Source organism: Sinohyriopsis cumingii, chromosome 10 (genome assembly GCF_028554795.1).
Source record: "Sinohyriopsis cumingii isolate HCF-2022 chromosome 10, ASM2855479v2, whole genome shotgun sequence".
Lineage (NCBI taxonomy): Eukaryota > Metazoa > Mollusca > Bivalvia > Unionida > Unionidae > Sinohyriopsis > Sinohyriopsis cumingii.
In genome coordinates, this window is record NC_142970.1 from 69,500,260 (window position 1) to 69,522,570 (window position 22,311).

Below are 22,311 nucleotides of genomic sequence, written 5' to 3' on the forward strand. Positions count from 1 at the left end.
AATAGCCCTTTTACTTCCTTTAATATAAATAGCGTTAGAAGTGTATTCTGATGAATATTTCTTTATCATGTTCGCCGTGAAATAACTTTAGACATCCATTCTATAAGATCGAAAATGTCAACATGGGTACAGGACAGACAGATAGGTCAACACTGCTACGTCTACTAGACAAGACAGACGGATAAGAACAATGCTACAGCGTCTGCTAGACAAGACAGACGGATACGACAACAATGCTACAGCGTCTACTAGACAAGACAGACGGATACGACAACAATGCTACGATGTCTACTAGACAAGACAGACGGATACGACAACAATGCTACGATGTCTACTAGACAAGACAGACGAATAAGACAACATTGCTACGATGTCTACTAGACAAGACAGACGGATACGACAACAATGCTACAGAGTCTGCTAGACAAGACAGACGGATACGACAACAATGCTACAGCGTCTACTAGACAAGACAGACGGATTAGACAACATTGCTACGATGTCTACTAGACAAGACAGACGGATAAGACAATAATAATAATAATAATAATAATAAACTATCTTTAACGAGAATAACACATTTGGTCATGGCTGACCCATCTGCCATGTGGTCCTCAGTTTTTGTAATAAAATAATAAAAATAGAAGTTCATGCACATAACCATGTATTGTCGCACACTCATTCGTACATATTTGACATGAATGACTATGCGTGACTATACTGGGAAACATATAAATATATATCAATTATGGATATGATTTTAAAGTTTTCTATTCAGAGCTTTTAATATATCATTCCAGCTGGTCTAGAAAGAATTTCTTTAATGATGATTTAAAAGAAGCAAGGGATGTTGAATTACGTATCCTCACTGGTAAGGAATTCCATACAGTAGGTGCTGATACAGAAAATGAGCTTTTGTAATGACTGGTTTTCGACCAAGGAATCTGGAGATCGTTGTTTGTCGTCGATCGGAGATTACGCTCAGTATTTGATGATCTTAGTTCAATTATGTTAGAGATATAATCTGGAGAAAGACCGTTTAAAGACTTGTATGTCATGATTCCTTTAAAATAAAGAATACGTTTTTGTATAGGTAGCCATTTCAGACGTGAAAACAAAATATTTGAGGGAGTCATAACAGGAAGTTTCAGTATTATTCGGGCTGCCCTTTTCTGGAGTCTATCAATTCTGGACAGATTATAATTTGATGTGTTTCCCCATATGGTACAGCCGTAATCTATCAGTGGTAGTATATAACCCGAAAAATAAATTTCAACTGATTGTGGAGGTAGAAATTTTGAAAGCAATTTTAATAGAGTTATTCTTTTGACTACCATTGCACATAAGTGATCGATATGCGCATTCCAGCTGAGGTGTTGATCAATGTAGATACCAAGAAGTTTTTGATTTTTGACAATAGATACTTCTAAGCCATTTTGAGTTAGAAGTAAATCCATGTTAGTAGATAGACGCTGCCTTGTTCCAATTGTCATACATTTCGTTTAAAGAGATGTTAATATGCATTTTGTTTTGATGACACCAAACTGATATATTGCTGAGGTCGGTTTGAAGTTTATTTTTAATGGAGTCAAGAGATTTATCAGATAAATGCAATGTCGAATCGTCAGCGAAAAGATATGTGTTAGCGTGCGCTGGATACAAGGCTAAGTCATTTATAAATAGTAGAAAAAGAAGAGGCCCTAATATAGATCCTTGAGGAACACCACTTAAGATATGACTTGGTTCGAATACATGTCTACCCGTGCAAACAACCTGATGTCTGTTTGTGAGATACGACGTGAACCAGGCAACTGAGTTTGGAGAAAACTTGTAGGCTGAAAGTTTTTTAATGAGCACCGAAGTCTTTATGTTTATGGTAGTAGTTTCGTTTGCGTTGTGCCTCTGCGATTTCATTAGTATACTATTCTGGTTGTTTTGATCGTTTAATTCTCTTGATGCGTATGGGGGCGTGTTTATTTAGGGTAGTAAGAAAACAGTGATTCCAGTTAGACAAGTCATAATCTGGGTCTATGTTAGGGAAATATATTGCGTTAATGTTTTGTTATAGTTCGGAGAGAAATTCATTTTCAGAAAAGTTTTTGAAACATCTGTACTGCATGTATGAGTGTAAATTGTTTTTCTTTGCGCTCTGTTGCTTACGAGTTGCACATATAGGATAGTGATCACTAATAGGGAAACATGGTACGTTTATCTCGTAGAGATTGGTTGCATGGGTAGTATAGATGTGGTCGATCAGAGTAGAAGTACAGGCTGTTACTCTTGTTGGAGCATATATCACCTGTGTAAGGTAGTGCAGTTGTATCATATGTAGCCATTTAGTGTTAGTATCAGAGATGAGGTCAATATTAAAGTCTCCCATGATAATTACTTCGTTGTTGGAAGATAAAGCAGCCTCTAACTCGTTTTCAAATTGGTCAGTCCATGAGGAGAGGGAGTTTGGGGGTCGGTATGCTGAGCAGATATAGAGTGATTTGCTATTGAGGAAACTTAACTCGATCCATATTGATTCGATAGTAGAATTTTCAAAATCTGTTCTTCTCTTGTATGTTAAGTTATTTGAAACGTACATGACTATCCCTCCTCCTATGCCTTGTGGTCGATCTCGTCTTTCCAGAGAAAAGTTGCTAATAGTGATAGCACTGTCAGGCACATTACAATCTAGAAACATTTCGCATAGTCCAATTACTGCAAGGTTGGGTTCATTTTGTATCGTTAGTCTTAGTTCATCGATCTTTGGTAAGATGTGTCTTACATTGATATTAATAAGTTGCAAACCTTTCTTTTTCAGACCAAAGGATGTACAGTTTAAATTTTTCTCAGTCGTTATAGGAATGAAGACAGATTTATTAGTTATTCCCGAGTCCGTGGGAGAGACCTCATAACCTTGGTATGTACAATTAGAATTTGTACTTTGAACAGAGATGCCGTCGGAACAAATATCTCCAAAAACATAATACTTTTTATTGGTTGAGTGTATGTATAATAATCATTGTATCGAGATGGACATACCTAATGGTTATAATTATAGTTTGGTACGCCACGTCTGTCATGTGCGCACTGTTGTATGATCGAAGTGTCACTTTTCCAAGGCCTTGTATAACGTTCAAGTCTGCCTCGATAATCATGCCATGTATTCTGTGTATTATGTTGATGATTCTGTTCCCACCCATTTCGGGCTTGCATTGCAAGTCTGTGGCTTTTCTGTTGCTTATGTTGGTATTGAGCAGTTGGGTAGTGCTTACTCACGTTGGTAGGTGGTGTTTTGAGTACAGGAGAAACACTGTGTATATTTTTCAATAGGTTTGCTGTGCCCGCATCTTTCAGGTGGATCAGGTCAGAGTGAAAGAAAGTAGATGGTAGCTGACCCGACGCTAGCAAAAAGCTGTCATGGTTTGATGCGTATGGCAGGTTGAAGGATCTGCTAATATGTAAGAGGATGTCATCATATTGCGTCATATCGACGTCACGTCTTGGAATAAGACCAGATATAACGACATTGTCTACTTGGGCTAGCAACTGGTTAATGAGGGACATGTATTTGACTTCAAACTGGTTTATTTCCAGATCTCTATCGGCGTCATTTTCACCTACTTGTACAATAATCGTATGGTAATTATTTAGGTCAAGTTTGTTCAGTTCTCTTTTGGGACTGTCAGTGGTGGCACCAGGGTATGACTTCACATGTAACTCACGTGAAAGTCCTCTGGTGTTGATACCTTAGAGATGATCCTGTAATCAGTGTCATTGATGGTTTTGGAAGAGAACGACTACGTCGATTTTGATCTGTTTGAGGGTGTTCGTATCTATCATTAGCTCGTTTTGGTTTATCATATTGATACAACGTTTAATATATATGATGGACGGATAGAACAACATTGGTCTAACGTTTTCTAGGCAAGACAGACAGATGGGACAACATTGGTACCACGTCTGCAGGACAAAGCAGACAGATATGATGCATGATTTGGCAAAACGTACAGATTAATATAACACACGCTTACCACCTGAGCTTTTTGTGATACTATAGCTCATAATTGTTTTTTTAAATCTACCAAAGAATGGTATTTATGTCAGCAGGTAGGACAAGAAAGCGCTTATTCGTATTTTCTGTGTTTGAATTACTTCATATAAAGGAAGACAGGGTCAACTGGAAATATCCAACCTGAAAGGCTATGAGTCTGGTATTCACTTATTCACCAGGTTACGTCACATCACACCATTAACTCGAATTTAAATGGTGTTTGGAGCGGATTCTTTGGCAGTTCCTTTCCCTATATGGAAATGCAAGCAAGTTTAACATAGGATCATTCAGCTCCTGCCGATAGAAGGATTAGTCGACTTAAATTGGAATTATGTTATCTTGCATGCTGCAGACACATCGAAAAACGCAGCGATCCTATGATGAAACGGAACTACAATAGCATTATTGCATTATGGGAAAATAAGGCGGCTAAAATGATCAAACATTTGGAGCTGACAAGAAGAATTGGATACGAAGGGATGTTTTACATCTCAATGGAGAATGAACATGAATTGAAATGGCAAAAAACTCTTTAAGACATTTAATGCAATAATGAAAGAAGCTCTATCCTACCACCTGAAAGGTTAAGAGATAGACTATATCGTTAATGGAAAGTGTGTGCGTTGAAGAAGAGAAGAAGCGATTTGAATCGGAGTTAAAAGAAGTCAACGTGACATGCAACCAAACCTTACAGAAAGGGAAACCTCATGAAGATAGATTAACTGGTAGGGACTGAGGAATAGTGTTATATATAATTTAAGCTAGATCTGTGCTTCAAATTACCGTTCTGACAAGAGAACCTCCTTTTGCATTCTATGAGAAACTAATTTCTTTGCAGACTTCAAGATGTGTTCAATGTTTATAACGTTCATTTTTGGAGATTACTGTTATTTTGTTATACCATATATGAACTTAAACAAACAACACGAAACGAGTTAAATGTTATGAAGTAAGTGTTTGAAGGATGACACTGTATGTTATAGTGAGATTGGCGTCATGGATGTCAAATAACAAGGTAGATTTCTATAAATAGATACCGTATTTGCAAATGCTCACCTGAACTTAGTTTGCATTTGTTAAGAAAATATACGAACTACCAAGCCCGAAAATTCTCAAAAAGAACAAATCCATTGTGATTTAGGATTCGTGATAAATTAACCTGTATAGAACAGTTTCTAAGAGATCTTGCTTTTGGAATCGCCACTACGCTAAACATTTGTACAACAGTTACCATATCTAATTAAATATTACGTATGCATAGCAGTATTATCGAAGTAGATCTTATTTTATAAATGTACATTGGAAGCGTTATCCTAGTATATAATTTACATATCTGAAGTGTTATCCTAGTTTCTATTTGATATATTTGAAGTTTTATCCTCGTGTCTATTTGATATATTTGAAGTGTTATCCATGTTTATATTTGAAGTGCTATTCTTGCTTATATGATATATTTGAAGTTTTATCCTAGTCACTATTTAATATATTTTTGAGTGTTAATGGAAGTGTTATACCAGATTCTGAAACACATCAGGAACATCCAAAATGAGTGTGATGAGAAATACTTATATATAATTCTTACTTTGGAACAATTATGAAGAAAGACTGCCAGATCATAAGAAAATACTTCTTGTTTAATGATAATGACAACGTTATGTCTAAAGCATAATAACTAAAGTCATATCTCGAAATCTTCAACATTGACGAAAGATGACATATACATGTTGCTGTGTCTGAATGACACGTGGACTTGCACCACGTCCTTCTTTTTCAATACGTTTTCTATTTCCCGTCACTTTTCTAAAATTGAATTCACTGTATGTACATGTTTTTTTTTAAAATAAAAAACCAAATATCTCTTAAATAACAGCCGCTGGTTAGAAAAAAGTTAAAATATATTGAAAAACCGGAACATGCTGCAAGTCTGAATGAAAACCGGAACATGCAAGTTAAATGACAGGACACGGATAAAATAGTTGACACATTATTTGAGATGCAGTCAACATATCTTATTTCTTTTTGTGCTGGGCAGATCAAATTAATCACTCGTGCCAACATTGTACGAATCACACAAGGTATGAAGCAAACATCGGCGAGATATGGACTTAAATTTAACTGTATCAGCAGCGACTGCGGTATAAAACATTATAATCCAGGATTGCTGATACTAAATGCAATATTAGAGGTGGCGTTTTGGCTGCCAAAATTATGCCGAGTTTCAGCAATCGAGATATTATTGGTTAAATACTCGATTACGGTCACGTGTTTTGTATACTCCCTTTTGACGGCGCAATCCCTTTACACGGTGCAATGACTGTCAACTGAAGGAACTCAGTTTGGGGATTGGGGTCACGGGATAAAATTATTTAAGACAATGCCATGGCAGTCACCGCACAAACATACAGTGGACGGTGCAACGACACCATCGTATAAACACATTTCACGATGCAAGTTACGAAAACTGATAACACTAATACTGGCTCGTACAATGAGAGTCATTGGAGCAAATGCCCCATCTACCTCGTTTGTGTGCCTACCATGCGAGCACGAATAACCATGCTCCGAAAGTGTAAAAGAAGAGGATTTTCCCATAAGGTGTTCACCTAACAAAGGAAACAAATAACACTTACAGTATCAAAATCCACACAAGGAAACAAGCGCTACGGATTACTTTTACGGCCTAAGCAATAAGTTTAGCCCCCAAAGTTTGAAATAATTTTTATTCTTCGAACTTAATTTTACAATAATCAAGCCAGGCAGTTTCCTAGAGATTACGTTGCTTTTATTACTTATATGACAACTTTTCAGCCACGGAACTATTTACTTTAGTTTAATTAAACGTATCAAGTCAAAAACAAACGTGAAGCAACTATTGCTTGTACTTTTCTACCATCAATTCCTCTCCCCCACCAAATAATACGATTAAAAGAATGCAATAATATGTCCACGCACAACTATTGTTATACTTTACTGGTCCTGAAATTTAACTTTTTTTCTTCCATGTATGTGAAAAGAAAAATATGCGCGCAGAGCAAACGGAGCAATTAATAACTGTAAAGTCATTCTAATGTTCTAAGATAGTTTTGTTCAGAAATGTTTAACAACATTTCAAATAAATTCAATTTCATATAACCTTAGTCAATTTTGAACACGCAGTTAATTGAAACCTTTTTTCAGAGAAATTACTTAGAACTATTCTTTAGTAATTATTGTATGATTACATAGAATCCACCCTATTGATGCAACGATACGCAGTTACTTAGAACCTTTTTCAGCGTAATTGCTTAAAACTATTCTGGAAGTAATTTATGTATGATTACGTAGAATCCCCCCTATGCATGCAACAACGCGCAGTTACTTTGAACTTTTTTCAGCGTAATTGCTTATAACTATTTTGAAGTAATTTATCTATGATTAAGCAGAAGTGTTGCAGACCATGTGCCTGCAATTTGTTCCACGAATTCAGACATATATCGAAACCAAATTTTATTTTGTCTCTCAACATTCCTCAAGAGAACGTTATTATTTTCCCATATTCAAATAGGGTTGCGTCAGGTCTAGTCAGAAGAAGATTGATTTTGATACCGTTACAATTTGACTGAGAATGAAATGTTATCTTAACTGGCGCTATCTCTCTGGAGAATGGCCTCGGTCCATTCTAGTTTCCATATGGTCACAGAAAAACATCATTATATCATTGGCGAATGTAATTCTTCACTACATCAAGACATAATTGATATATAATTATTCCGACAATTTGCTTGTGAGAGAGTCAGTTTCGGCATCATCGACGTAAATAATGAATACATCAGTCTCTTTTCATAGATTCTAAAGACGAATTGTATCCCAGAAGTAACGTATAGAGAGATTTTCACTGTATTTCTCGTTGTTGTCGATTACATTTAACCAAAACCTGAAAAGAGCCATTTTCGGAGGAATTGAGACTAGCCATATGACTCCATAATATGTGAGAAACTGCGTATCTCGATCGAGGAATTGCATCATTACTGACAAGAGAAAAGCGATTTCTAAAGATGAATCGTTTTTCTCGTATCATTGAAAACCGATTCGGTAAAAAAAAATATTTCAATTGATTCTTATTTGGCAAACAATGGAAACGGAGGAATAATTTATATATCATGTTATGGAAAAGCTTTGTCACTTGTACTTACAACACGTGCATGTACAGCAGTACCTATTCATATTTTCATATCTACCGATATTTTTGTTTCTATATACAGTAGATGCATTAAACTTATATTCTTTCAAAAACAAGGAGTCTACCTGCAATGAATGAATTTTATATTTTGTGCTCTGACCAATTTTTCAATAAATGTTTATACTTGTCTCATACAAAATGAAATATGCAGTAATATTTTAAATGGCATAACAAGGGTTTAGATGAATTTGTATATCTCAAACATAAACGGGTATGAAACCTATTTGGTATGAAATGCTAAGTTCGTCTTAGTGAGCTAAAAAATAAAGTACTGCAATGAGAGAATTACGCTGTCGTTATATTCTGCTTTCCGCTAAGTAAATTTCAGTAACGAATTCCGGGATATATGACAATGACAACGAAACTTTTAAATTATTAAAAGAAATGGATTTTTAGATGTAAATCACTGAAATACATTGAAAATTCAGCGATTTAAAAATTACACACACGCACACGCATATAGACGATTAAACAGTGGCGAGCAATTAATTTATGAAGCGGAAGTCAGTTATTTTAAGACCATATGCGCATCACAGTACAGGGTAACTACAAACTCCCGCTCAGAATATTCGACAAAGAAGAAAGAATGATACGTTATATCACAGTAAAACAAACGCATCTTGACGGCCCATGTACAACACTACGACAACTTCAAAATAATTGTTTCAAAAGAGATAATATCGGAGGATTTTTTGTGTTATTCGTCCGGATGTTTGACCCTGGAATCCTTTCCAATGCATAACGAGAAGTCTTTTTATTCTGTGCTAGACTTTTACGACCGATTGAAATGGTATAATAATATTCGTTTTAATACACGTTAAAAGCAATCTTACTGGACTTTTATCTTGATTAAAAAAAAGTACTACAGGCCTAAAATGGTGCGAAATGCAAAAGGCATACTCTCCTGGAAAACATCTCTCAGTACGGCAACATCAAATGTGTTTTAACTAGCAATGTAAAAACAATACAAACAACACAATAATACCACATGATCTCCATTGTCTTAACTAAGTAACAGAAAAGAGTCAAATTCAACAAACAATTTATTTCCTAGAATACAAAATGAAAATTTGAAAAGAAATTGACAGTATTGTGTATTAAACCCAATAGTCCTAAAGTTTATATATAATGTCCAAATGTATAAAGTTTCAAGTGAAATCAAGTGGTATTCTAATTAAATTTCAATACTGAATGTGTTATTGTGACTGTAGTATTGAACGTGCTACTTTACCAATAACAGGGACTTTGGCGATGTACTAAGAGTCTTTGATGTATCACAATATTATAATCCCAAACAGTTCTTGTCTGAATTCACTGTAATTCCAAATTAATGTTTCTGTCCAATAATATTATTGATGAAAACTGTTTTAATTCCAGTGAATAATAATTTGAATAAGTTTTTCCATCAAATGCAGCTCTGAATACAACAAAAGACTGAGTCTTCTTGAAGATATTACGGCAATAATGGTTAATTTCTCAAGTAAGCAACGTTATATAAAAAGCTAAGACACAAATATATAACCAGGATGAGGGTCAAAATTCATTTCTAGACCATTCTAAACTGTCAGCAAGACAATGCATATTGCTAAATTTATAGTAACGAACATGGCGGACATCAGGTACACCATGTGTTTCCAAGGGGGAATTCCGATGTCGAATACTCAGATTAAGATAAACACGTTTACTTACCTTGTTATGGATCGTAACATTTAAATCTATTCCCACAGAAACAATATTAGCTATGTATCATGTTGTTTACAAAATCAATGGCCCTAGTCAGGTACAGAGTGAACTTGATTTTGGTCAATGTCATGTACAAAATACAAATGTATATAACATAATTCTTACTAAAAGCCAACAAATAATACAAATTAAATATACGTAACAATATTAAAAGTGAAACCTTTTGTTACAATCACTTTCAAAAGTATTTCATATCTAAAATGACACTAATGATCAATAAAGATGCGATTTGCTAAAGGAACAAATCATCATATACAAATTATCATATTGAGATGATATTATAAATATGTCTGATATTCATGTCTGCTGATCTCCGTGCCACATAAAAGACTACAAATGATTTGAAACGAGCACGCCACAGCGCATTACAACATATTAAAATCTGAACCCTTTAAAATTGCTTTCAGAAACTTTAATTTTATTCCAAGTTACAAACTTCAAAAATTGTATCCTTTGCCAAAAACGTCTTTGACGAAGCTCATATTAGAAACAAGTTTGAAAACTCTTAAACACTGTTTGAACTCTTTGTATTTAGACCTCCCATGTATTCAAAGCTACCAGCAGTTAATGCATATTCCAAAACAGGTGCGAAGAGGAAACCCATTCTCTTCCCATCAGCCATTGTATGGACTGATTTAAGACCACCATTGAGAAAGATACATTCAGTTGAGATCACGAAAGCTTCAATAGCAAGCCATTAGAACACGCTTGATATATAAAAAAAGTTACAAGCAGTATGAAGCTAACTGTACCGACACTGCATAGCCCAGGACGATAGATAAGTTAGGTTTCATCTATGAAGCGATGAAAAGATGCACCTTTATCACCAGCATATAGTCTATATCGTGGTGTGAGGAAAATGGTGCTGAGAGACAAGTTTTAATGTGAGGATCGACTGACTGTGAATGATTTTTCCCGAGATGCACTGTTCGAAATATGAACACTAGAAATATCCAGTGTCAAGTGTGCTTCACGGTTAATTATTTAAAACTTATGTATAGTGCTGTGGTTTTCGAACGTAGGCACTAAAATAGAGGCCGTTATCAGGGCTTTCCCATGCAACACGAGACAAGAAGTGAAATTTGCGGTAGACAGCAGCCGTGACTCTATTACTGAGTGACCTACTGGCCTCACAATCATCTGGTTGTGGGTTCAAATCCAGTCTAGCCTAGTCCAGACCGACTTTAGTGGCATGACTCTGGTCACAGCATATCACTTCCATTACCTCTTCGCCACAGGGCTCAGAGTGGCCGAGTGGTCTAATGTGCTCTCCGTTACGGATTACTGCCATTTTAGTTCTGTCTGTGTGATTTCGAGTCTCGGATTCGGCCAATGTGGGTATGTGAGAAAGTTTGCCAGTAACTTATCGTGGGTCGGTGGTTCTTCCCGAAATTTTCTCGGGTTCTTCCTCCACCATTAATACTGGCCGCCATGTATAGCCTATCGTGTGCTGGAAAATGGCGTTAAACCCTACAACATCAACAACAACCTCTTCGCCACATCAATTTCATGTCAGTAAAAACCAATCAAGGCTTTTAGTATACCCCTTGGGCATGGTGCCATAACTGAGTCAAAACAAAAATATACTAGCAAGTCTCGCGTCAAAGATGGGTGTCAAAAATAGTATATCGTACACTGTGGGATATGAATAAAAGAAAGAAAACAAATAATATGATGTTCCATTACCATGTGACCTTTAATTAACCATTCATTTGTAATAGTGTTTGTGATTTGTACTTTTAATAATGCTTTCAGTCACATTGCTACGATGTCTGTAGTGTGGCAGTTTATTGTGATGTCTAGTACCGGGGCATCATGCCGCAGACATACAGCATGATGTCCCACCCAGTTACATTATTCTAACGCCTGACCGACCAGTCCTAACATTAACCTCTTAATGCTGAGCACCTAGCGAGACAGCTGTAAGTACTATTTTTATGCGTTTGGTATGACTCAGCCGGGGTTCGCCGCCGCGACCTTAGTACCAGAGGAGGACTCTCTAACCACTAGGCCACCGGATCAGTTTTATTTGTTATAGATATTGCTATATATCCCGTTAGTAATATTATGCAGCATTTCCGGTGTTTAGCGGAGCTTAAGAATTATACCTAATGTTCAAGAATCATGTGTTTTCATAATTAGGTGAGCAGACTGATTCATATTCATAAATCTAATTATTTAATAATGGGAAAAATCATTTGTTTATCTTCGTTGTGCAAATGGCATTTCATCCTATTTGATATCTCACTAATTAGGAGAGATATCAATCTTTCAGACAATTTGCTATTGCCAATGTTAAACCAATTTTCATTAGCCAATGGTCATCGATCTACCTATTTCCACATCGAGTTTTGGCATTTATATTTAGTTAAAACAGTGTTTTGCACAAGAGTACTATTCTGGATTAAAGAATTTATTCCCAAAGCAACTTAAATTAACTGACCAATTAAAGAGCTCGTTATAAAGAGCTCGTTACAAATGTTAGGAGCTCTATTTCCATGATATGCCTTGACTGCAACGGTAAATCATGTGTGTGATTGGCTATAATTGTGGAAACTGGCGTGTGTAGTTGTCTATAGAAGCTGTAATTATTATTTTCAGCAGTAGTCGAAAGGATAAATATGATTGGACAAGTTTATGCCCGCTTCATCCAATAATAAAGCGAAACTGTAGGCACAGGTTAGGCTGGATACGTATTCTAAGTGTCCATGTGAATTAAATGGATCGACCAATCTGACTAAAATCAGGTCTCCAATTTGTTACGAGAAGATCTGACTGCGACCGCTTAGGGGTCATGTTCTGATGACTTGTACTGCTACCAAAATTGTAAATTTTTAAGTCTCATATCATCGTATTTGGAGACTGAGCGGTGAGACTGAAGAGCGTAAATGTGTGTCGAACGATTTTATTCACCTTCAGATTTTTTAAAGCTGCATTTTAAGTTAATCGATTACCTTATGGCTTGCGAAGATGGACTAGGATTCCATGTGAACGAAGATGATCGATTATTCTTAGCTTGCGAAGATGGACTGAGCGTTATTCGACTTACGTTCTGTTAAAGTGTACCGCTGCATTTCACGCGTCAATTCTTACAAAGATATATTCATAAAATGAACAACGAGAGTGTCTATATTACTAATTATAAGATAATCTGATACCTAACCAAATACGATTAAAAATGGAAAACAATTCAAAGACAAGATGTGCGGCGAACTAGTTTTAGGTGGCACATAGTGACTTTCATACATCGGAGACCTTCTATATGGGGAGTGTGTAATTTGTCTCCGTCTTTTTCCTGAAAGCGTCAGTTTTTCATACCGTGTCCTCTGAATATAAAATCCAATGTTTCCAGAAATTGTTTGAACATTTCCGTTTGTTCTCTTGTTTCCTGAAAATTATATTCAAGTGTTTCTTTCTTGACAACTGACGACCGTGTTACCTTTTTCTAACAAGTCCTGAAATGCCTTAATATGACACATGCCTGTGACTACCGTTAAAACATATTCGGAATTTGCAGTCTGCAATTGTTGATCGTCTAACTCTCTGGTTCAATCTCTTTACGGCGAGAACATCATTCGCTGCAGTAATATAGCAGCGCAGAGAAGATGGAGGTCCTCTGAAGATATATGACATGAACTCCATTCACAGACATGTTTGGACTACCATGGGTAGCCTTTGATTTTATGTTATATTTTGATAACAATATAAAAGATAATATAGCACGCGTTACGACTTAATTGCTTTCAACCACATATAAAACACTGACAAGAGGATTCATTTTCGCCAATGCACGAAATGAGATCTTTATATAGGCACGTTTTACCTCTTACTGAAGTGTCATTGTGCATAGATGCACATTTGTTGTTTCTGCTCCTATTTGAAAAGTCAATTTGCAAAAGAAATCGAAATATTAGCCGCGTTTACATGTCAGCAAAAGTCGTGACTTCGATTTGGTTTGTACCTACATACGAATTAAATTACATACGTAAATGATCTTATGTTAGAACCCACCAGTGTGGTCTGTACCACACCTTGAATCCTGCTCAAGATGCAGTATCAGCAATTTGGTACGGACCTAATTCTATTTTAGACTGCCTGAAAATCTGTTTGTGCAATACTTTTCATGGTAGTTTGTGCCCGAACCAAAATTTATATATGTAAACTGTACTTCAAGTCTGACCGATAGGGAAAGGAAGCAAACTGAACCTATCAATAGTCTGGACCTAAAATGATCTGCACTAAAAAAAAATTGTGCAACACGATTTTTGTCAATGAAGGAAAAAACAGATAAGACTCGATCATGTAGAAGTCAGGGCTGCGAATTAATTTAGTAAAATTACTACTACTACTACTACTACTTGTTGTTGTTGTTGTATGGTTTAACGCCATTTTTCACCACACGATAGGCTATGCATGGCGGCCAGTATTAATGGTGGAGGAAGAACCTGGAAAACCCCGGGAAGAACCACCGACCCACAAGAAGCTACTGGCAAGCTTTCTCACATACCCACATTAGCCGAATCCGAGACTCGAACCCACGCAGACAGAGGTGAGATGGCAGTGATCCGTAACTAAGAGCGCTTTAGACCACTCGGGGGACCCACTACTACAACTACTTACTACTACTACTACTACTACTAATAATAATAATAATAATAATAATAATAATAATAATAATAACAGGATATGATGTTTTGTTTGGGGATTTAACGCCATTTCTCAGTGCAAGATAGGCAATATATGGCGGCCAGTATCACTGGTGGAGGAGGATGAACACGGTAAGAACGACCGATTCACGGGACGCTACTGGCATCTCCAACAATATCCACATTGGCCAAGTGGTGATGTGAAATAAGGTTGGTTCTGATTCTAATGAAATTTCCAAGGTTCATCTATAAAAATGTATGTCTATCTCAACTAGAGTTTATCAGAACTGAATTTAGGAGGCTTCATATTTAAAAATGCTGATCATAAAGACGCTAATGTGAAACAATACAAACAAAATATATCCAAATAAGTTAAAATGATGATTCATAATTAAAATAAACTTAGTGGTTATTAGAGTATACGTTTGATTTTATAAACTTCCTCCTAGAATTAGTTGTAAACAGATGTATTAAGTTAAATATAAACATTGTCAATAATGAAATACGGCAATACCCTATTTGGATGACAATGTAGCTACACTTGACAATTTCGTAATAACATATGGTCATATATTTACCATAAAAGGAGCATGTAATAGCCAAGAACAGCATTGACGACAGACTTCTAAAACCTCAGTATCAAAATACACGCACGACAAAGCATTAACATAAACGTAAATCGGGTATAAAGCCACCAATCAGTTTAATGTTTCCAGACCTATAGAATTTATTTATTTATTTATTTATTTATTTATTTATTTATATATTTTAAACCAAGGAGAATATATGAACATTAGCTCTTCGAAACTACTAGTTACGACAAAAAGATGCACCAGAAACATTTGTTCGTGTAATCCGATGAATTTGGTTGTACTTATCTTCGGATGGCCCACGCGTATTCTTTCTAAAAACTAGTTTTCCATGCTTTAAATGCCTAAATGCTGCCGTTTATCAAAATTTTCAGAATTCTTCGAATGTAGCTAAAGTTTGGAAGAAAGGAAATGAGTTGTTATAAACGCTATCTGGCATATACCATTCCTCAAAATAATCAAGGTGTTAGGCATATAACAACGTCCAAATATTCAGCTTAGAATTAAGAATTTGCTGCTACTTGGTTCAGTCAAAGAAGTCGCTCGTAATTCCGATCTTTTATTCGAAGTGTTCCAAAAGTAATGAAGTGATACATTCGACAAATTCAGTTTATGAATAATCTAACAACAACAACATTCGCACGTGTCGAACGTGTTAAATCGAGATGAAATAAATAGAGGAATGTCCGCTGGTTTTTAAGGAACCCTACAATGTTTAGGACCAATAGATTTCAAGATTCAGTATTATTCAGATAATATGGCATGCACGACATTTTTGCATGTAACGGCGGCATTATCGTTTTAAGGGAGATCAACCAGCTCAATTTATGTTCATTTTTCATCAAAGACTCTGAAAACGAGCTACAGCGTGGAGATTAAACTGTATCAAAACAAAGAATGTAATTTAAGAATTAACAAACTTTGAACATTTTAGAGTAATAATAATGCAAATTAAGAGCCAAGAAACAGAGAACGTCATAGAGTTTTAGGAAACAAATTCAAATGACATAATTTGAAAAAATGACAGGCTTACCAATAATGACCGTGACTCCAGAGCATTGTGAGGAAATGGACAGAAATTTAGATATCCCTGAGGATCCTAAAACGCCTTTTCATGAGAGTCCTTCAGCGCTGCAGCAGTTTGTAAAGTGCCATCTGTTTAACTCGAGTATCAAGTCTCCACCACAGAAAAATCAATCTTCTTTTTATAACAGCCACATGCTTTCATCCTTGTTCTCTTGTCGTATGAAGCCTCCTTTTGAATATCACTGAATACAAATAGTAACTTCGGTATATTATAAACGACGAAGTATTATGGTCTACGTTTTCTCTATGTTGCTGTGTTGGAAGTATGAAAACTGCTCCATAAAGCAAAGCTTGTGTTCATCAGTAATCGCAATACATTCTGAAGGATTGAGAGTTATTAAGGCATACAAGTCGTTTCGTCACTTCATTTACATAAGCTCACTACATTAGCGGTCTATTCCAACTCCTATTCTCCAAAAGATATATCCAAAACATATAAAGCTATATCATCACAAGAGCGCATATATGAAAATCCGAAAACAAATATACATTGGCATAACGGACCTATTTCTGAGCGTGTCGTGGTAAAACGAAGATTGGTGCCAAAACGTACATCAGCGCTAGAACTACCAAAAACAATTGCCTCAGCAGGTCGTCATAGAACAAATCACTTAAGATCCGGAATGTATGACGTAGAAAATTGCTTCCTCAAAGTAGCTTCTTAGTTAAGCAAGGAAGTAGAAACGCAGTTCTGACTTTTAATGATCTCCTGTTTTCTGTTTGGCCATGATATAAACCAATTATAAAAGCATTATGTTCCAGAAGCGAGGGATTCTGACAAACTAATCGTAAACACATCGTGGTAGTTTTTACCCTTTTATGTAATTATGTCAAAACATAAATGTCAAACTCGACTCATTTTTCAGAGATGGAATGGATTATCCCAGCTTTATACGCAACCTAAAGTGTGAATGAAGCTATAAAACAAACTATGCTGAAAACATAAGTGCTACTTCTAAGTTGTTGTTGTATGTAGCAAGATCGATGAATGAGTAATTTCAAAAATGATAGCGCATTACTTCTTTACAACGTAACTCCAGTGCGATCACTATCTCTTTAATGTGAGGTTCCAATAATTTTGAAATTTCATTTACACTCTTCGTCATGGTGTTAAATGTAATATTTGATCGATGATGATTAAATTAAAGCGATTAGAAACTGGTTACACGCTTAACGTGTTCTTGAGAGAAATTCATCACGCGAGATTGTAGTTCATCACAAATCGCACCATGTTTGACCAGAAATTATATGTGTCTATTTAAGAACACATTCTCTGTAACAAATTCCCTTGAACGAGACAATTACCTGTCGACTCTTATTTCAAATAGAAGCCAATTTGTTGGCACTGTCACAATTTTAATATTATATCCGATACGACGAAGCTTCTCTCCAAGCTGCACTTACATGTCCTCGTCTCAAATCTCGATCTTTCTCTGTACCTAATAAAAGTTTAATTTGAAAAGTGTAACAAAAAAAAGATCAGTGTTCTGATGCTCTATAAAGAAAAACAACAATCGTCAATGCCATCTCCTCTGTGAGTATGTATGCAGCTGTGGAATCTAGATACAATGCTCGAAGAGATCAATTAGTTCAAGCAGTTACAAATAAAATCAATATCAGTTGGAATCATAGAACCCAACCTTTAACACCAATATCAGACACAGACTTCAAGTACACTCTTTAATCCTCCGACGGTTGCAGCTAGGTAGATTGCATAGAAAACATCATTTCATATGTAACGGTGTGATTAGGAACTGTCAACAGCGGTTTGATTCAGAAGACTTGAATGCACTATCTTTAAACAGCTATGAGAAAACGAAGCACTGCTAATATCACATGTACGGAGACTTGAAAATGCCACATGTACAAATCACGCATTTATCCCATGAACTGGACTCTCTGAAACGCTTAGAACAATTCAGAAACAAATAGGATACGCCATTGACAAAGTTGGTAGATCACTCTACTTAAAGATATCATGCATTAAGCATTCAGAGAAAATACCGAATTTATCGACATGATGCTTTGTACAAATTCGGTAAAAACTCTTTCCACGGTTGTTTCAGTAAACCACTTTTCAGCTATAATGTATGACAAAACGTCAGAGCAAGTTGTGTCTTCGTAAAACCAGGTAACCAATTTTAGCCTTGAATACTCACAAAAACAGATTCCTTCCTCAAGCGTGCCGCTTGCCTCCGAGAAGAACCTTTCAGAAACAACTGCTAGCAGTGACTGTGAAAAATCAATACAATTTAGAATTACAACAAGCTGCGTTATCCGCATATCCTTCAGACTGAACTCAGATTTTTTTCTTTATCCGGTTATTATCTTGATCCCGCTTAATACTCATGGGGATATACAAGGGTTTTATCACAGAATCCTGAGCCGCCTGTAGAAACGTTTGCAGACGAGTTATATCGTCGATTGCCTGTTTCGTCCGCTGACCGAAACATTAGTTTCAAGTGCTATGGCGAAACAAGCATTAAATTAGCACGTACACAAGTACGGTCTGAAGCTGAGGCAAGATGCTAATCAAGACTGGTTTGAAAACAGAACGAGAGAGGAATTTTCATTATCGTTAACGATCGCTTGAAGCTCCCATAAAGGTTTCATGGACGACTGACGCTGAGTATGTATCGAGCAGGCTAATTACAAGCGAATATTTTAAAACTTCGCCTATCACATGTCAGCGCATTGGATCAGTGTTATTAAAAGTCAGTCCATGAGAAACATATTATGTATCGACATTAGAAATAAAAAATTTCAAATCCTATTTAATCATAAGTAACTTTAAAAAATACTTCAAATACAGAAATATATTTTAAAACGGCATTTTGTACCAAACAGCATTCCCACTCATCAATATCACACACAGATTGGCTCTGAACTTTGGTGCAAAAGTATTTAGAAACAAAACACGACAGAGTCAAAATAAGCTTCTTTTTTTCCTCAGCAAACTATTTAAGCCTATATGTACACTTTTCAATCTGCTCTCCTTCTTTCCACTTTGCCTGTACAGATATATCACTGTATTCTGATGTGTAGGTCACGCGAGGTATAAGAATGTAATCTATTAGACTTCCGACAATCTGCCACGTGCTGCTAAATAAATCCTGTGTGAGGCCATTTAGCCAGCCTAAATAATCACCATGTGATAATATCTGACACCAATGATTACGTCAAAAAGAGAAATAAAAAAAAAAACACTCAGCAACCAAAGCTATCTCAGAGTTTATCTGTGAGTCTTCTGTATTCGTTCGTTGGTCAAGAGGAGTGAAACAAATGAACATGTATTCATTTCTCATAATACAATACTCCTTAATAATCTGTCATTCCCCCCCCCCCAAAAAAAATAAAAACATTCATAAAAAAATGAAGATTTTGTTCTCATGACGTCTTTAAAGAATTACCTTTTCTTGTATGTATGCTCTTATCACGAATATAATTATTATTCCAGTCTAAACAGATTGATTACACCGCAACGTTTGAATGTATAATTTAGTGTACATTGACTTGTTTCCGTGAAAATAGTATTCTTGCTAACAAGAAAGTGAAATAATATTGTATTCATAGCAGTGACCTGTTAACCGTATTGGGGTCATTATATATAATACTTTTACCCAGCCTTGTGACGGCAAGCCTGGATGCACGTTGATAGACGAATGTACAAACATATTCGTTAATCATCATCGAACATATACATGTCTGAAGGTCTAAGATGCAGAACTGATATAGTTTGAAATAGCAAGCAGTAAAATCTACATCAGAAACCTTGGTAGCATCTGTTACCAACCTTAATGATTACACCAATCACATTAATAAAAATGACAGCAGGCTCGATGGCACAGGTCGACAGTAACATTCTTATTCCTATAGATTGATATGGGATCTATTCCTGATGTGCTTCAATGAAGTTCTTCGGTTACGTGACGTAAGCAAACAACGCCCAATCAGATGACGCATTTTATGCCATTTGACATAGTTAATTAAATGCTATTGAATATTTAACATTGTTATCATCATTTTCTTAATTTACATTTCCGAAACCTATACATTCTTTACCAACACCAAACTTTTGAAACCAAACCGTTGACCTGAAATGTAAAAATTGACCAATTCACCGAAACTTATACAATGTGCTCAAAATCAGACTTCTGTATGAATGTGAACTTGTTAATTTTTAATTTCAGCAAATACAAATAAAGCCTCACATATACAGAGACACGATACATTTCAAGATTATATTTATTAATTAATTTTATATGGGATTTAAAATACTCTTAAATCCTAAGGGACGATAAGGTTATGTTTATAACTGGCTCGTGTAATGTAACAGTACATAGTGTTTAGACTCTGTATTTGAAATGAGTCATGGAACATGCAACATATATGATACTTCCTTTGTAATTATGAGCTTATTAAAGTCATACGTTTTGTTTATTCAATCTATCGACGTGCCTCAGACGGTTTACATTTACCTGCAACATAATGGGAAGCGTCTCATTAATGCTAAGTGATTACACACAAGCCCACCTCATTTACTTAGATCTGAAAAGCTTCTACTTATAGAATATAAACAGTACAGATTTATTTGGTCTATTTCGAGAAAGCTCCGGCGAAAAACACGTGTGAAAATGAGAGATCCACTTTTACATAAACGCAGCTGCACAACTGTAGCTTTGTGCATTGCATGTTTACTGTTAGGTGAATCAGTCACAACGTTTCATTTAAGTTTTTATAAGTGGAAAATGAAACAGGTTTGGTCCAAATGTAAGACAGCAGTGGATGACGCTTTTGTGACCCATTTTATAGCTATTAATAGTTTCCCTGATTCTTATGTATGTATATATTGTGCGCTTACTATGTGTCTATGATTATAGACTGTACGGATCATTTTTAAGCAGGATATTACATCCTTAACTTTTGTCCATGATTGTACGTTCTTTTTATGATAATGGGCTACAAATAAGTTGTTTATTTGGGTTCGGGTTCTATATAATTAACCTGTTTAGAGTAAGGGTAATTTTTCACTGGATGCATAAGCCAGGTCGGTTGTGTTCAGACACATGTTCTCTATAGAGTCGTGAGGATTTATATAAGGGGAAAGAAGCAAACAATTATTTATTCTATTTTATTACTGTTGTTTTCCATTCTGCATGTGTAGTTAATTTTGTGTTTAAATTTAGTTTGAGAGGAATCATTAATTGGAATGATCTATTGAAATTACAGTGTTCATCTGACTGTTCGGACAAATGATTCAAAGGAGTTCTAGACAATGTCATTTTGAGACATCAGGACTGTTAGCACTTCTGCTCATTCAAGATTGTTGGTATTACACCACATTCAAGGCCTGGAATTTCCATTCGGAACACTCTATTCTTTTGGATTTGTGATACAACGTTTAGGATGTTTTGGGATTTAATTCACAATACTGTAACTTCCTTTTAAAGTTTAATTTTATAACTTAGAATTAAAACATTTGTTAGGTTTTAATTACCTTGTTGGTTTTGCTTCGTTTAAGAATACGGATTCATATCATGATCATCAGTGCGATATCTTTTATGTCAATAAAACGTAGTATTTGTTCAGTATGCCTTGAATTTCTTTCTAGAACAAATCTATGGACATTTCGAGCAGACCTTACAAATATAAAATGGCAACCCTATATCAGCTATTTCAAAGCATTCAATAACACCTCATATCCATCACTAAGACTTCTTCACTGAGTTATCTTTTCATAATAAATTTGATGGATAAAATCTTTTACTCCCCTAAAGTGTTCATGCATGAAATAGATTATATCGCTGACATATTGAGAAGTCCAGATAAATTACAAACCTTAGCAATAAAGTTCGTAACATGATGCCAGATAACTATGCCACAATCTAGTGGTCTCACCATCTTGGAACAGGGAACCTGTGATTATCGATTTGTAACAAATTACACCAATATTTAATATGTCTATAATTGTGACTAATTGATAAT

The 22,311-nt window shown here is 35.7% G+C and overlaps 1 protein-coding gene across 1 annotated transcript in view; it reads right to left on the reverse strand.

The window, feature by feature from the left end:
• The window catches only part of LOC149790354 (innexin unc-9-like), a 90,691-nt gene extending 72,785 nt beyond the window's left edge, over positions 1-17,906 (reverse strand). The window contains exon 1 of the mRNA XM_089972397.1: positions 16,274-17,906. Within this exon, the coding sequence (XP_089828523.1) occupies positions 16,274-16,299 (26 nt within the window). The 5' untranslated portion in view covers positions 16,300-17,906. The remainder of the gene's footprint in view (positions 1-16,273) is intronic.
• Between the last annotated feature and the right edge of the window lie 4,405 nt (positions 17,907-22,311).